The following is a 17947-nucleotide window of genomic DNA, read 5'->3' on the forward strand; positions in this document are numbered from 1 at the left end:
GACAGTTGTTAACCGGTCACCTACCTGAACAACTAACACCTGCCGGTTACATTACATATACCTGAACAACTAACACCTGCCGGTTACATTGCATACACTCTGAAGCACACACTGAATTCGCACACTTAAACTCATTCTCTAACATAGACCATATTGATCCAGATTTTGCATACGAAATTAGATGACTATATCCATCATATAAAATCATTTGATCGGTTTAAACGGGATTATTTTAAAGTTTCGCCAAAACCGATCCATGATCAGCAGTTTTCAGAAAAACGAATCAATCCAAACCATTTGATAAATGGTTTAAGCTTAAACGGTTTGCTTCGGTCAGTTTCGGTCTCTGGTTTGGTTGTTTTGTGAAGCACTGGATCAGAAAAAAATGCATGCATAATAACATCGGTGCAATTATTTCCGTAAATATTATTGGGAAATTTTGTCAAAAAGAATCAAATAATATAAACAATCTCTCCTTTATCTCTCTTTAAACCTAATCAACACTCTCCAAAGACACTACACCATACATCGTAAATACAGAATGCTCATCATTTATACTGTTCAAGATTCTAAATAAGTCCAGCGTTCGGATTGTAGGTCTGAATAGGCACTCCTGAGCCATAAGGGTGAAGGCCTACCCCATATGACGGGCCAAAAGGATTTGAAGGCTGATGATGCTGCTGGCCCATCATCATCATTTGTTGTTGCTGCTGTTGCTGTTGTTGCCACATGAATGACTGTTGGTGTTGGGCCATTGCTGCCATCTGTACCGAAGCAGGTGCAGCCACCATGTTAGAGGCAAGAAAGGGGTCGTGTGCTACCTGTGGTTGCATAAAGGAACCTGTCATAGGTGCTTGTTGTTCCCATGGATTGTAGCTTGTAGTTTGGGTGTTTCGCCGCATTGCATCGTCATACAGACTGTCCAATGTGAGCAAGTCTAGTCCACCCGCCTTTTAAACAGCAAAGTAAAACATGGATATTAGAGACGGCCTAATTAAAATTCTTGAGCAAATCAGAGTTAAGAAAATGGAGATAACACAAAAATGTAAAATCGATCATGGCACAAGGTTGCAAATTAAAGGTTTCATAGTTTACATTAGTTCAACAATTTAACAAAGATCAGATTTGATGTATATTATATAAACAAATAATAAGAGTTACCAGCTTGCTGGTGACAGCAGCACTTTCATTTGAACTTGGGGCAGTGACAAGTGCCAACTCCCAGCCTGTAGTTGCATTAGCAAAATTTGAAGCAGCAGGAGCTGAGGCATCAGCTACAACATTAAAAAATTGTGAGTTTTGTTAATTCATACACTTTATACATGATCTGAATTAAAAGACCAGAGACGAGAACTTTGATTTTGTCGAAATTTTAGATTAGCCAAGTTGACTGAGTCGTTCTGCTTTTCCTAAGGAGTTTAATCTTTTTACACTAGTCATCGAAGCAAATACTCAAGTCTTTTAGCCCCAGGTATAAACTAACAATAGGATACATAAACCCGTTTGTGAACTATAATTATTTCAACATTGTCATGCAACACCTACCAACAGGAACAATGGCAAGAGCCATCGCATTTCTGTCATCCAACTCTGATGCATCTGGATTCATATCGTTCAAACCCTGAAAAACATGTTACCAAGTTTAATTCAGTACAAGAGGCTTCAACATTTAACGAAGATTAAAATATTTGGTTTGGTCTTTTCAAGACAATCTTCAATAACAACTGCTATAGCAACCCTGCCGTCATCTTTGCCTCGTTTTAAATTTAATGGTCAAGAAACACCAAACAACGGTTATCAATACTAGGGCTAAATACAGGAGCAATTTTTTGGGTTTGGATGTTTTTTTTAGAAAATTTGCTTAGTCTACTGAGGTTAAAGCTTTCCATAATGTCATATAAGAATACGAATTTTCCGAAAGTGAAAAATGAATTGAGAAATCACCAATAGATCCGGTGGTTCTGAAACAGGGGCTTCCACTTTAATTGGTTCTTGGGGAGGGGAAGGGGGAGATGCTGCAGGTTCAACCTCCACTTCTTCGGTTTTCTTATACTCTATGGCTAATATCTCTTTCGGGGCAGCAATTTTCTCACCGACCACCTGGTTAATCATGTAAATGATAAAAAAAAAGTATATAAGATGATTGCACCAATTCCACTGGAGTATAAGCTTCAGCACTTTAGATTCCAGAAATTATCATAGGCCAATAGCTAATAAGTTGTGTCAGCACTGAAAAATACATGTGTTGATCGTGAACATTTCCAACCACTATGGTTTCTGTAGTCTAAGCGTGAACCATCTAAACATGCCTGCTATACCGTACTCATAACTACCCACCTGCAGACAAAACCAAATTCAATACCTTGGAAACTGATGAAGCTCGTGGAGCTTCTTTCACATAATCCTCCATGGCAGTTAAGAATGACTGTGGGGGCTGAAAATTTAGAAGGAAAAAACCTTAAGATAGATTTGAGAAACAAACACCAACGAAAACCTTCACCGCCTCCAATATAAATCACAAGCGTTCAGAGAGACATAGATAGAAGAAGCTAGAACCTGCTCAATCTTAATAAATCTTTCCCCACGCCCAAGATCAAGGCTTTTACAGATTTCATAAAATTCTGACAGTCTCCCGCCCTGGAAGTTAAATGATGAATTAGCAAAGCGTCAAGGAGAACCCGTCATACAGATAAAATGATAAATAGTCAGCGAGATATATTTCGACTCCTTGCAATTTCATTCTTTCCAAAAATGAACTGATAAGTACAGTAAGGGGCAAAAGTACATGAGATACATACCTGTAGTCCCGCCCGCCTATAAATGTCAAGTGCGCGAACAGCATCGTGTCTTCGCATTTCAAAGAACTGCAAAATCCCATATGCATGGATATAATGTAAGTCTATGACATGGTGACACCTCAAAAAACTAATCGTATTTCTGTTAAGATAATGGGCGTACCTTGTCAACCAAATTAACTGTACCATCGCTGATAGCATTATAGATTTTAATGCTTTCCCCAGCGACCTGTTTGAAAATAAAAAAGTTAAACACGATGTAACAACGTTGTTCATATTGTTTTTGGGCTAGAAACAACTAACAGTTACACATTTCACATACCATTGAAAGTGCCAACTGGATCACGAAGTTGTAAACTGCTGCTCCTTGTGGCTACAAGAAGTTCAAATGTCAGAAATGAAGCATCAAATATATAAATGTTTAGCCTGGTAGGAACCACAAACTAAGCATACTAACTTGGGTACGCTGTATATCTCCATTCAGAACAGAAAAGAAAAAAGGAAAAGCTTTACCTGGCAACCAAGAACTCGGAAAAGGAGCTGTTGTAAAGCTGGCAAGTGCTCAAGCAAATCCATTGTATCCAAATCCCTAGTTCTCTGCAGACGACAACCAAAAGTTACATACACTTTTGGTGTCCAAAATGACGCAGCAATAACAACAGAGAAGTATTGGACTGGAGACTATATTGCATCGATAACTTACTGGGGGATCGGTTTCAACGTCATACTTCAAGACACGGAAACATTCAAGCCTCTCCTCCAGATACAATGCATAGGTGCGAACCCACGCAGAATAATCCCAAGCTAAAAACGAAATCAAAATGTTAGATAAGCTTTTTGGCTTTTCAAAATCAGGAAATTCCAGAAGAGAGAATACCATTTGGACTTGAATCATCCTTAAAATGTGCCATGTTGAGCATATGACTCCTGCTTCTTCCATAGTTGATGAGTTCTTCACGAAATGAGGGGTCCACTTCCCTCAAAGCACGGTGTATAACAATTAAGGTTTTCATTGCAACCTAAACTTCAAACAACACGGAGTTAGAATAAACCCAACTTCCCGGCACTAATCATTCAACGAGGAATAAAACACGGAAAAAAAAAAGAGTTGCCGAAGACTACAGAATATAGGGCATTTAGATACTGGGGAAAGAATTTCTCCTTGAGAAAATTATATGTAAAAGAAATCTTACTTCTTGCCTCTTAAGGAAGTGAAAACTAAGATAGGTAGTGAGTATTGTATATGATGGAAATGTGAGTATTGGAGCAATTAAAATTGGAGCAACTCATTGCTTTGAATTTATAGTTGACACATACCGCCCAATTATGTGTCTTTGCAAGACGCCTGGATAGAGCATGGATGCAGTATGCAACATCAGCACGTGGTCTTGTAGCTGAAACCGCAGCAAATATAGCTGGAACACCATAAAAAACACAAGAAGAAGGTGAGTTTCCTTATTCCATTGAGAATGCAATAGCAGGTCGAAGATGAAAGAGTACTGATCACACCAAAAACACAAATGAGAACCATGAGTTGCAGTCACCTCGTATATGTTTTTCCTTGGCTGGCCGTTCTACATGGTTTGTAGCTCTAACTATGGCAATATCCAATTCCTGAAAAAATAGTATAAGAAACAACGAAACCTGCAATAACCAATGTGTGACTAAAATCAAACAAAATGTCACACCTTGTAATCACTATTAACTTTAGCTAATCCAACAGTGGTGGAGTCCTTAATCGCTCCCAATGCTTTCCTCAAGCTCTTCTGTGTACCGCCCCCTCCCGACATTATTTCTCCCAATTTAGCAGCCCTCTGCATCATCAAAAAAAAAAAGTATTTAATTTCAAAATTATAAATATTACAACCCAACCCAATAAAGCCTTAAAATTCTCCACTCATTAAGAAATGATTAATAAGTGAACACTTCCTTACACTCTACTCTTAATAACACACATAGTAATTGCTTTAAAATTCTAAAAAAAAAAATCCGATCATAATCATAATCATCAAAAACATTGAATTGTACATGCAAATGAATCCAAATGATCAAAATGTCCAGATTTGAACATGACCCCGCCACCGACAATGCAAAAAACACTGTCTCAATTAACAAAGCTTTATGAAATCTCTTCAGCAAAAAGTAACACTAATTAAAAAAAAAAAAACTCAGAAAAAATTCATATACAACAGAAACACAATCACACATACTAAGTGAACTCATCATAATATCATTATTTAAGATCTATTACAACCAAATCATAACAAAACTAAAACCTTACTATTCCAATTTTCAGCTCAAAATTTCTTACAAATTCAACAAATGAAAAATCTAACCAACACAGAAAAAATAAGAGATCATCATCAGCAGCAGCAGCAGAATATAAATAGATATTCACCTGATGACAATACTAAGGAATCTCTCTGTTTCTCTCTGGCTCAGCTCTGGAAGGAGGGAGAGAAACAGCGAAGAAGAAGAAGAAAACAGAAGTTATTAATTAGTTGACTCGTCGGCGTCGTAAAGACATACATATAATACTGCTTTTCTACTTCTACTAACTACTGGCGTCCGTCTTAACCCAACCATGATTAACAAAACTAACTCATTTTTGTAATAATATTATTACCTAAATCTTAGCCGACAATTAAGAGTAATACTAGGATCATTATTGATTAATGTCTGTATCTAACGGTAGCAAATTCGTTAGTATATTTTTAATTAAAGTACATATGGTACGGGAGTGTGTTAACTAATTTATTTGTTTATTTAACGTAAAAAGAGAATAAAGCTAGAGGGAGGAGTTGTGTGGTGTGGTACGGTGTACTGGTCGTCAGTAACTTCAAAAGGTAAGGCGGTCCACAACCAGCCTTAATGTAACTACCGTTTGTTCGGGTGAATCGTGACGACAGGGTTTTATTGTTACAGAGAGTTACCGTTTGTAAACCAGAGTTTGTTATTTCCACAGTGTCAAAATAACAGGCTAATTTCATGTATAAATTATACGCAAAATTTGGTAACCCTGTAACAATTCTACGCAAAATGCGTTATATACCTTTGATTGTCAAAGGAGGTGCATCATTTTACACTTTTGTTTGTCATGCAATACATGGCTTCATGCATGTATAATGCTCTCATGGAAGAAAAGTAAAAGGAAAGGAAAATCCAAACTCTTTTTGTGTCCACTAAAACTCAAATTTTGAATCCTCTCAACGACAAGATGTGGAGATTTTGAAAAGTTATTATTACCAATCAAACTACAAAGCCGTTTTATCTCTTTATTCATTTTGGTTTTTCTCTTCTCAATGGATTTACTTTATATTACACTTAATAGTAGTGGATCCACCGACATCATACACCATCTAATAATTGCCATGTAATGTACGTACACATTGCCTTCGTGCAATCTCAAGTGAAAGAAAAAAAGAAACACCCTGCCTCCCAGACGACAAAAGTAAACCAAATAAACATTGATTAGTGGGATGGCTAATTATGCATTATTAGTGTCATGTTGGAGAGGAAAATGGAGTTGCTTTAGCTTTGGCACTAGTGAGTTGTCAAGTCCGAGTGTCCAACATCACCTAAACCTAAATTACAAAAAATAAAGTAATATGTGTGATGGCTTAAATTGGTTGTTATTCTTTGCTGGTTTACATGGAAATTGCCTTGATGTAATGCGCATTGCCTAGTAGAACTGTAAGCACCTTCAAATCACGATATTCACTCAAAAAGAATATAAATTCCAGAAATATAATACATGTGGAATCATGGATGGCAGATACATCGCCATCTACACGTAAGTCAGTCAGTAGTTGTGAAACTCTTTTATGAGGTAAGAAAAGGAAAGGAGGAAAAAAAAAGGTCTAATCAGGTATATCAGGTCTATTCAATATCTGGTAGTCCTAGTCGGTGGCAGTTTGCCATCTCATGAGAACATTGGGCAGGTGGGAGTGTAGGACCGTAGAAACCAGCTTAGATCCGGCTGTCTATTCCTTGTTCACAAGCAGTGTGTTGTCTGGTGCGACTCTTCACATTTATACGTGGGGCTAGACCAGTCTTATGTTGCTGTCCAACCATACCAGCCTTCACGATGACTCCTTAGCGATCCGTGATTGTGATCACAAATTTTCTACTTTTCATGTAAGATCAAGTGATCCATGCCATTCACCGTCTAAAGTAACTCATATTCTCGAAAGAGCTCCCAGGGATCTGCCCCAGCCCCGGGTGGATAAAATTTATTATTTTTTTCATATCATATATATGTAAACTGGTGTCTTGTTATTGCACATTATTAGCTGTTGCACTTGGTTTGGACTGGAAATAATTGTTGCAGAATGGACCACAAATAGATAAATTACAGCTAAAGGAATTTTCACATACATTTCATTTCATGGAAGAAATTGCTAACACTAACAAATAAATTTCCCTATGGTTTTTTAAGTAGAAAAACAAAAAATTGAATCCTAAAATATACCAAATTGCTTCAAAATTGGATGCTAGGAAACAGCAAGTTTATCCTTCATGATCTTTTAACAACAGCAACAGCAAAGCATGGATGGTGATTGAACTCGAAAGAGATTTTGAGAGATGGGTCGTTTGCCCCGGCTTGACCGATGACATTGAGAGCAACCCAGTTGTACTCAGCTACTTGTTCAATTTGCTTAAGCTCGGCTAACATATCTGGATCACTGGAGAAACTACCTCTCAGTTCTTTAGCAATTTTTTGAGCATCTCTGAAGTAGTTGTACTTTACTAGTGTCTGACCGAAGGAAAGAAAGAACCAAAAGAAGACCCTGATAAGAATTCATATAACTAGAAATCAACAAGCTTATGAATGAATAGTGATATAAATACTCACAGAGAAGTGAACTTGGAGAGTTGATTCTGAAAACATTAGATATGTGATGTTATCAGGAACATGTGCTTTCTGAAGAAAGTCGAAATGTTGAATGAATCTCTGAAAAGTTGGACAAAAGATAAAATTAATAAGAGTATCTGAAGGAGAACTAACAGAGTTCACAAAACATATCCATAGGAAAACACACGTACCTCTTGCTCGGTATTAAAAACCCCAGGTTTTTTGAAGGCATCATGCTCGTTCCTCAGAGCAGCAAGCATCTACATGGGATAAACGGGGATCACAAAAAAATCCACTTAGTGACATGTGATGGAGATGATCTCATATAGGCAAAGGAAATGGAAACAAACAGTATCCTGGGCCCTGGCCCAGGTTAGAACTTGTAAAGCAAGCAGTGTCACATATGTCAGGCACTCAGGACGGTGCAAGTGATTGATCAATCCTTATTGTCACTTGCAAGATATTTAATGTGACCCTTTGTATAATGGGATCCCACCACTCAAAGTGGACCCATGCCTGCAGAACCAGGGACCAGAGACCACTCTTCTCATGATTCCTAATATTGGGACTCCTGAGCTGATAAAAAGAAAAACATCGAAGGACTCAAAGATAACTAGAGTAAGCACATTTACCATGGTGAGTCCTTCGGCGAGGTATATATAACACTGAAGCAGAAGGATTGAGGGTGGGATTGGAGGCTCTCTAACAATATCCTTCGAGTGATCTCTTTTCTTCTTTCCCTTCCGTGTAACTGATTCATAACAAAGAACAATTGACATCTAAGAAAAACAAAGCCAAGAAAAATATGTTTACAATGAGAAGACACCAAAGGAACATAACTAAAAAAACTGAAATTGGAAATCAGGCAGTTGGGATTTTGATAGGGTAATCTGATGTCTTTTAGAGAAGATTGATAGAAAAGAACTGTCTTACCAGCATCACTACTTGGCACCATCTTGACTTGTGCTTTCTCTGAGAGTTTGATCAAGATAACATACATGTACCAGTATACCATGCAGTAATCATTGGGGGAATAGAGCTCCAACTCAAATCCCAACATGAGAAACCGAGAAGCAATCCAGAATGTTTGTTCCTCGGCCCAAATAAGCAGATGCTTTGACAATTTCATGCATATGTTCTGCGTCGTAAAACATAAAAGACAACTATAAGCAAACTAGTGAATGTCGACCAAGAGAAGCTCTTTTGCAGGCCATGCAACCCAGAAAAATAATTATGTTTCTTACACCCAGAAAAGGTGGTGAGATCCTAAATAGACACTTCCTCCATGTTCGATATTTACAAAACTTCATACAACGATCTTCAAAATTACATTAAAGAACAGATACCTCATCCGCTGAAATGCTTGGTATCTCTCCAAACTCTCTCCTGAAGACCATCTCCAGCTACAAACAACAATGAAGATACAAAATCAAGAATCAGCATCCAGATGATTATTTTTTGTTCTCGAAATTAAAGGATATTATAAAGTAGAATATATTTAACATTTGAAACAATCAGTCATTTAGAATATAAAACAAACCTGCACAGAGGTGACACTCCAATCTTGTAAAACTTTCCCAAGCTTGCGTCTTTGCCATGCAGCATTTGTACAGAGGATTTTAAGCAAGTTCGTCACAAGCTGCATCACATGAATCAAAAAGTACGCTTAATGGACTTTGTTAACAAAAATCAGACCACCAGAACCTACAGCTTAAATAGTGATCATCACCTGCCCTAGTTGTACAACGAATTCATTATTCTGAACGTTATAGTTTTTTGGGACTTCAGGTAATTTTGCAGCTCTAGAAATCACATCAAATATAGTATCTCGTCCATAAAGCTTCCCATCTTGAACCAATAGAACCTGTTAATCATTTCCAGGGTAGCAGCATTAAATATGAGAGAGGAGTAACTGAGAAATACTATTACATTATAACTAAAATAATTTCCTCGGTAAGAAAATACTTTAAGCTGGCACATTTTGGAAAGGCACAAACCAATACGTGAAGTTTTTAGCTTAGTAGTTAATATTGATGTCGTCCTAATAATTTTATTTTCTTGGTTTTGAAAGTACCATAAATTACTTCTATAGGTTATATAATATAGTAAATTCTTTAAGGGTTTCATCTAGTGTATCAAGTCTTCAAACCACAGTACTAGACTACTGATGCATAGGACATAATAATTGTTTACAAATTTAATGTAAGAAATATAAGTCAGTTATAGCACCCCTTGTCTTTCTTCGGGGTTTGCAATTGGAGAATCAGACGTTAGATTTCTAGTTCTGGAACTGAAAAACCTTTTCAAAACCAAGAAAATAAAATTGTTAAATATCCCGTTAATAAAATCATTAGAAATAGTGATCGTGTATATAGAATCAAGAATTGATTTCAGGGTTGACCTTTTAGGAGCTCTTGCAATTCCATAATTGTCAGTCAGAAACCTAACTGAGTGAAATATGGAATTGAAAGAGCCCATAGAAGGTCAGAACCCCAAGTGAAATCAATCTTAATTCTATACACACATATATATTTCTTATGATTTTATTGAGGGAGATATGTAACAATTTTATTTCCTTGGTTTGGTTTTTGAAAAGGTATTCCAATTCCAGAACCAGAAATCCAACAGGTGATTTTCCAGTTGCAAGCCCAGGAGAAAGACACTTATCTTTATAAGTCAGTTATAGCACATTCTAACCAAGGTTTAAAATAGCGCTTATAAAAGCGTTAATTATAAATGTATACAAGAAACTTCCTGACACAAAACCATGAAATCTATATGAAACTTTGAAGCTGTCAACATAATAAAAGGAAACTAAATAAGATGAATAGATGGTGATCGCTTAAGAGATGACACAGAGTTTAAAAAGCAGAAGATGATGAGGCAGAAGAGAAGAAAAAGAGGAAGAAGAAGGAACGGCAAATAATAGAGAAGAAGAAACGTTTCATAAAAAAGCTTAGGATTTTTTTAGCTTATTTTAATTTACTTAGAAAACAGACTCTAGGGCCTGTAAACTTGGATTACTGGAATTCAAAGCCTTTTTTTTTTAATATACTAACCAAATCACAAAGCGTTTTGAGGCTGGGGCGCCAAAAAAAAGCGTGCCCAGATATGCGCCCCAGGCTGTTTATTTTCTTCCTTCTTACTTCTGATGGGGTAGGATTCATCAAGAGGCCTTTATGATGTTCAGCTATATTTGGAAAATTTCACTGCTTTTTCTATGTTTACCTGTTATATACCTAGTCGATATTTTGAACACTATCTTAGAAAAATAAAGCCCCAAGTCCGATATGTGGTATGGGTATTTCCTAAAGCTGACTTCACGGTATTTCAGTATTATATGCAAGAATTAGAGGAAATGAGCTGACCTGCAGATGCGCTCTAGCAACCAAATCAGGTTGGAGCTTTTGAAACCGAACGACAAAACGCAAAATGTCTTCAAAAAGTGGATTCAGCGAGAAGGAACATATAACATCAAGATCATGTAGAAGCTTCTCAAAATATTCAATAGCCTGGCACAGAATACGAAAGTTTAAAAGAAAAGAAGATAGAGAAAGAAAGTGCCAAGTGAGTAGATTAACATTGCTACAATATATACACTGTACATACTTCAAGGCCTCACCTTTTTCCAACTGAGAATTTTAATTGAGCGGGGAGGAATAGGAGCCGACAATCTATTGTTTATACTGGCATCAAAACCAATAGGTTGACAACCAGAAGCCGTCGTCATATCTTCAGTATCATCTTTAAGAGATTCGGATGTAGTAGATCTAAGAAACTCTAACGATTTGAGCATACATTTTAGTTCTGTTAAGCAAGCAGCTATATGTTTCCTAGCTAGCTCCAGACCTCTTCCTTGAGGCTTCCTCATAGACATCAGAACATGGTAAAAGTGCTGGATATGATGAAAAGGGATAGTCAGAATAACCAAAAAAACTAGTAAATGGAAACAGATGAATAAAAAGAACATGCAAGATGTGATGGACCAGCAGTCATACATTAATGTCACAATCACATAATAGAAGGATGCATCCAAATAGGCTGCTCAATAAAGGTGAATCATGATAAACGTCAGATTTAAAGGGATTAATTAACTGAATCTACATGAGCACACTGACCTTGTATACAATCCAACAGACAAAGTTTATATTTTGGTCAACCAACTCAAGCAAAATGACGAATCAATGGACAGTTTAGTGCCACGGTACACTGTGTACAGTGAATGAGGGAAAATAGTAACAATGAATTTGGCAAAGAAAGATTCCTGCACAATGAATTTGGCAAAGAGAACTATTACAGGAGGCAGTGAAAGGCTCTAACTTTCTAATTACATATTTCAAAACCAAATTACATAGATCTCAGAGCCGATGGTAGAAATCTCAGAATTAAAACTCAGCAACTACATGGAAGTAAGGAAGTTATCTGGAAAGGCACTAATCTAAGAGTAAATGTTCATGAAAAGGATAATGGCACCAGTAAATCTCGTAATATGAAATGTTAATCTGCCTGGAAGTATAGTAATGAAAGATATATGATGGCGGAGAACATAGAAAAAAGGGTTTTTCCTATTCATTCAACCGCACATCAATTTGGCATGCTCAAATTATAAGTTACTAGATAAAAAAACAAAAAAAAGAAGAAGGTTCACTTGATCGTTTCTGCCAACATTTCCTTAAGAAAACAAGAGAAAGGGAAAAGAAAGAGGACACACAGGGTAAGACCTTACGAAAGCGTATACGGCACAGCAAAGCTTTGCAGTATCCTTCTTCCAGGTCAGGATCATCTTGTAAAGGTTCTATATCTGCATTACAACATGGCTAGCTATCAAGAGCAGGTCTTTATGGTTTAGCTTGTAATTCTTCAGTATATCAGTAGAGGCAAAGTGGATGAGACCACATTGTATACCTTACCACTCAACAGACTGACGCTATAAGTTCTAACTAGCTTATAAATTTGCAAATAGATAGAGGTGCAGTAGTTGCACGAAGTATTTCTCGTGCTTGAAACAATAAAATCTACTTGAGGGGATATTGCCGCTTACAAGCAGAAAGTCCGTGCATAAGCATAGCGATGGTCACAAACCTGATGATGGTTTTTATTTATTTTTAACCTAATGATGATTAGAACATAAACATTTCCAAATACGTACCTTCTGCCACTCTTTTCTTAGCTGTGGTGGCTTTGCAAGCACGTAGGTGCCGAGAAATGGTTTCTTCTACAGCATTTAGCATTGATAAGCATTTATCATCCCCCTCCCCTTTCAGAGTTAGACCATATGCCATTGTGAAAAGATCTTCTTCCTAAAAAAGAAATACAAAAACCACAATCCTCAAGTCAAAATGCTACTTGTCGTGAAATATTCAACAACAAGTTACACATGCCACCATCCCAGGATTAAGAAAGAAGAATTTGTGTTGGTAATAAATCAAACAATTGAAAGTGGGGTTATTTATTTGAACGAAGATTACTAAATAAAGCTCTTTCAGCAAATAATAAACAGTACCCTAATCCCTTTGAAATGTTCTATTTCTTTGTATTCCTACAGCATTAACATGCTGATAATCTTGCTTGTCGGCACAAATGATCGAACCATGGAACCAGAACACCGAACAATGAACAAATAACAACTCTAAGCAGGGTAATGGATGTCTTTTCTAGAGAGTTACATGGGATAAGATATAAGAACCTAATATATAACTCCGCAAGAAAATTACCTCATGGGTACGTGCATCAGAAACAACCGAAATAACAGCATTGCAAGTAGCACGAATGACTCTACAATATGAATGTAGTAGAGAATGTGATGATGTCCTTTCAAGTCTCAGAACATAGATACAAGAAAAGACAGTTTGCGCCAGTGAATGACCTTTATGCCATGTCGCCTGTCAAAACAATAAAAACCAATCTAAGACACACACAAACCTCCTCATACATTCTCCCCAAACAACAACCACACCAAAAGAAACATAAACAGATGGTACCTCACATGCTAAAAGATGATCCATGACGTCGAGTGAGCACTGAACATCAACAGTCCTAACAGAACTAAACGGAATTGGGGCAACGCCATTCTCAATAGCTTCGTCAACTGAATTATATCCACTGTTTCTAATACCTGAATCCATTTTTGGGTCCATTATCTGAATAAACAAAACCCCAATTACAGCAGGTAAAAAGGAACAAGTCATAAACAGATTAACCAATCAATCTATAAGTACCTCCAAAGCAGACATAGCAGCAAATAGACTGAAATTCTCCCCATGAATTAGCTCACCCTCTTCAAGATCTTTGAGTACAAAGGACAAATCGATCAAAAAAGTATTCATTAAACCCTGATATATGCCACTAAATTAAACAAAAAATTATAATAGAAGAAATCCAAAATTTGTTGAATTGGAGGTAATACCTTGGCAAGCAGCTTCAAGTAAAGAAGAAACATCAGTCCAAACTACTGGTGCTATGCCAGTAGAAGGAGGTACATAAATGTCTCTTTCACCCATTGATTTTTCTTCTCAGAGGGTGGAAGGATTTAGAGTGGAGAAAAGGGGGTTTGTCGTTTCTACTGAGAGAGGGGGAAAGAGAAGAGTTCGAAGTAAAACCCTTGCAGAGATTATTCGAGAGAGTTGGATCGTTCAGAGGAAAACCAGGTTAGAACCAAGAACTTGAAAGTGAAAAATACTATAACCCCTTCTATATGGGTTCAACATATACAAGCCCCACTAAATGAATCATACGTCAACTCCATACTTTCAGAATATGATATTGCTAGGTCCAAAATATCAATTTCTCTTCAAATCTGGCCCATAATTTTATATTATGTATTTTAATATTGACAAACCTACCCTTTTGTATATAATGAAGAAAAATATCAGAAGATATTATCATTTCTCGTTTATCTTTCTCTCTCTTCTCATTCGATTTATACATCTTTCGATCTTGAGAGCTCTGGCGTTTTTTGACTGAGTATTTTTTTTATTCGACGATTAATTTTATAGATTTGAATCGATTTGATTCTATAGATCTAACAATTTATCATCAATTACTTCACAAATCAGGCTCAATCGATTTGATTGATTCTTCGTTTGAATCTAGGTTTTAGCAAATTTCATTGGCAAACTTCAAATCTCCGCAACCTCAACACGGATCATTAGCAAACAAAGTATAAGATAAGTTAATTTCATCTTCTCTTATCACTGTACTTCGATTAAGTAATTTATTTATTTAGAAAAGCAATTTCAGAAAAGCATTTTAGGATTTTCAAAACCTAAATCTTCAAATTCATTTCAATTAACTTATCTGAGTCAAAATCAGATGTTAGATTTACGATCATCTACTCGCTCTGATAATATATTTTAAAGAATCTTGAACAAAATTTTCAGATCTGTTCTTCGTCAAAATCGTAGTATCTCTCAATTTCTAGCTACAATCTAAAAACTGATTTGAGATCCGATATCAATGAATCATCGTCTTTATTACTTGTCGATTTGGTTTCAGTTTCATCTACTCTTAATTTTCAATTTCATAGGAATTGATGTCAACTTGTTCTGTTCTTAATAAATTTCATAGAGCTTAATGATTTTTTTTTCTTTATAAAAATTTGTTCAAATTATAACAACAAATGAAATTTGGTATCACAGTTGGAACTATGTATCTAATAGAAGAAAAATTTGTTTTGAGTTCCATTGTCAGTTCAATCTTTTACTAAGTATCTAGTAATGACGAAGATGTTGTCGATTCACAACAAGTTTGAGCTGAGATCTCTGCAACCTGAACTCACTCATAGCAACAGAAGCTCTCGTAAAACATCTGTGAATTGATATCGAAGTTTAATGAACTCATATAATTCATTATCTTCTTAAGCTTTTTTGATTGATATGTCTCTTTAATCTTGTTGGTTTCTTATGTTTTTTGAATTTTGTAGCCTACTGCGTGGTCGCAGCGAAGCTGCCAGAAGACAAGTTCCAGTTGCATTTCTAGAACGTGTCAAGGATTGACTTCAGCAAGATATATAGAGGAGGCAAGGCTGCAATTGCTGTTTCACACAGCCTTAACAAGTAGTTTGGGTAATTCTTTCAAAATTTACCTGCCAATAGGAAACAATAATGTTAACAATTATGTATCTTTAAAGTCATGAATTTGAGTATTGCTAAGTATATGGATGTGTAACTGCAGATTACACTAGCCATGTGGATATGTAACTTATTATCACATAATCCATATGGATGTGTAACTACAGTTTACACAAGCCATATGGATGTGTAACTACTGTTTACAGAAGCCATTGCATGTGTACCTGCTAAGCATATTTTTGTTTTACGTTTCAAGTGTGTAGTATTCGTGAAAATTGGTTTTATCTGTTCATTTAACCTATTTAAATTTTGGCTTCGGGTAGGTGTAGGCACTGTAAGAAGCTTGCACCAGAGTATGATAAGCTTGGCGGAAACTTTAAGAAGGCTAAGTATGTTTTTATTGGAAAGGTTAAATGATTCTAACTTATTTACTTTTGATCTATATTGAGTTTCGCAAGGAGTTGGTTTGTTTGGAATTCTCATTATATGTAGTGTGTTTGTTAAGATTTGGATGGTGTAATATATGGTACAGGTCGACTATGACGAGCATAAAAGTGTCTGAGGTAAATATGGCGTTTCTGGTTACCCAAGACTCCAGTGGTTCCCCCAAGGTTCTTTGGAGCCAAAGAAGTAAGTGTTAGAGTTAAAAGGACAGTGCTCATCTTTTACTTCATGTAGTTAGTATTGTATTTCATATCGAATGCATTTGTCTTAGTTGTTAGCAATACATATATATATATATATATGTACATAAACGGAATCGCTTAAACCTTGTAGATATGAAGGTCCTACGTACAGCAGAAGCCCTTACTGAGTTTGTGAATACTGAAGCAGGTAAGCATTCAGCAATTTCCCATATGATGTCGTTTCACTGCTTTATTCTGGTTAATATCTCTTCAGTTGTTTAAGTACACTGATGAATGGTGCTCAGTGGTTATACTGTTGTTTCTGGATTGGATAATGTAGTAGCTCTTAGTTGTGATGTAAGGAGAAAACATATGTTCCAATTTATTGAATCCTATATTGAATCTGGAAGATGTCTTTTCCCATTTCCTCTCTTTATCTCCCCAAAAGTTATTAGACCTAAAGCGACTGCAAGAACCTAATATATGCATATCATCTTTTATGTGGTATGAGTTTATTTTATTGGATGGAGAATTGTCTTTCTAAACATCTCTGATATGCAGGAACTAATGGAAGCTCGCAAAAATTCCTTCCAGTGTAGTGGTTTTAACAGGAGAAAACTTCAATGAGATTGTCTTTGATGAAACCAAAGATGTTTTGGTTGAGTTTTATGCACCTTGGTGAGTGTTCTTCAAAACTGACTGTCTTTAAATCATGATGATGACAATAAAAGCGTTACCTTGCTGCTTCCCTCTCATTGAGAATTAACCTGCTGTCAGACTATTCCATGTAACCTTATCATGTTTCTTTTCCTTTGCAGGTGTGGTCACTACAAAAGCCTTGCTCCCGTAAGTAAAAATATAGACATTTCATTGTCGCTGACCCTTACTTCTAGGAAACATCTAAGGTGTCATGTATGATTTATGCATTTTATTCTAAGCTCTCATTTTCTTTATTTTCAGATATATGAAAAGGTTGCGTCGGCCTATAAATTGTAAGGAGATGTTGTCATTGCTAATCTGGATGCTGACAAACACAAGGATCTAGCTGAAAGGTGGGTTAGGTAAGGCAATTAGTGAATTTGCATTCTGCTAAATTTGCAACTTGTATTAAGTGGTGCATGATATATTTCCATTCCATATGCAGGTATGGCATTAAGTAGTAACGTAATATACCTAAGATGGATTTACGTAACTGATGGAAGTGGAGATTCATAATGGCACAAATCTCCATGGATCTTCAAGGATACACATTGGTGTTATGGCCACTTGGTGTGCAAGGGAGTGGGTTAATATTTACAGTTCTCTATGTTCTATATTTTCTAAAGCTTCAAGTTGCAAAGGCCAAAGATAAAGCTTTTAGCAGGAAAGATATACTTGAAAGGGTAGACAAATGTATGACTGCCTGCGAGGAGGATGCCTAGCTTGAGGAGTATAATAGGGATGGTTATTATACTATTAGGGACTTGTTATTTTTCTCCTTTTGGCTGGACTGATATGGCGTGGCTTATTTCAGGTTGATAATCGTTATAATGCCGGAAGAGGTGCACAACTGACTTTGAAGCACGCTGAAAAAGCTCGTGCAGCAGTTAACAAGTTCTCAGG

The 17947-nt window shown here is 36.4% G+C and overlaps 2 protein-coding genes and 1 pseudogene across 2 annotated transcripts; 1 reads left to right on the forward strand and 2 right to left on the reverse strand.

The window, feature by feature from the left end:
• Positions 1-390: 390 nt before the first annotated feature.
• On the reverse strand, positions 391-5321 carry LOC113355864 (putative clathrin assembly protein At5g35200). Its single transcript, XM_026598835.1, has 16 exons — positions 5194-5321; positions 4484-4609; positions 4340-4409; positions 4113-4210; positions 3673-3814; positions 3499-3599; positions 3309-3392; positions 3118-3168; positions 2959-3024; positions 2799-2864; positions 2557-2637; positions 2363-2434; positions 1945-2100; positions 1546-1621; positions 1162-1274; positions 391-950 (listed from the first exon to the last, which is right to left on the reverse strand). Exons 2-16 carry the CDS (start codon positions 4583-4585, stop codon positions 570-572), a joined length of 1659 nt encoding a protein of 552 aa, XP_026454620.1. The 5' UTR covers positions 4586-4609; positions 5194-5321; the 3' UTR covers positions 391-569.
• A 1792-nt stretch (positions 5322-7113) lies between these two features.
• LOC113355865 (N-alpha-acetyltransferase 35, NatC auxiliary subunit-like) lies at positions 7114-14342 on the reverse strand. Its single transcript, XM_026598836.1, has 16 exons — positions 14057-14342; positions 13869-13936; positions 13632-13790; positions 13365-13532; positions 12800-12950; positions 12372-12451; positions 11273-11545; positions 11019-11162; positions 9380-9514; positions 9191-9289; positions 8997-9053; positions 8584-8788; positions 8283-8401; positions 7842-7910; positions 7651-7749; positions 7114-7551 (listed from the first exon to the last, which is right to left on the reverse strand). The coding sequence occupies exons 1-16, from the start codon at positions 14148-14150 to the stop codon at positions 7312-7314; spliced, it is 2160 nt and encodes a 719-aa protein (XP_026454621.1). The 5' UTR covers positions 14151-14342; the 3' UTR covers positions 7114-7311.
• A 1023-nt stretch (positions 14343-15365) lies between these two features.
• On the forward strand, positions 15366-17505 carry LOC113359299 (annotated as a pseudogene).
• The last annotated feature ends 442 nt before the right edge of the window (positions 17506-17947 follow it).

Source organism: Papaver somniferum, chromosome 3 (genome assembly GCF_003573695.1).
Source record: "Papaver somniferum cultivar HN1 chromosome 3, ASM357369v1, whole genome shotgun sequence".
NCBI lineage: Eukaryota > Viridiplantae > Streptophyta > Magnoliopsida > Ranunculales > Papaveraceae > Papaver > Papaver somniferum.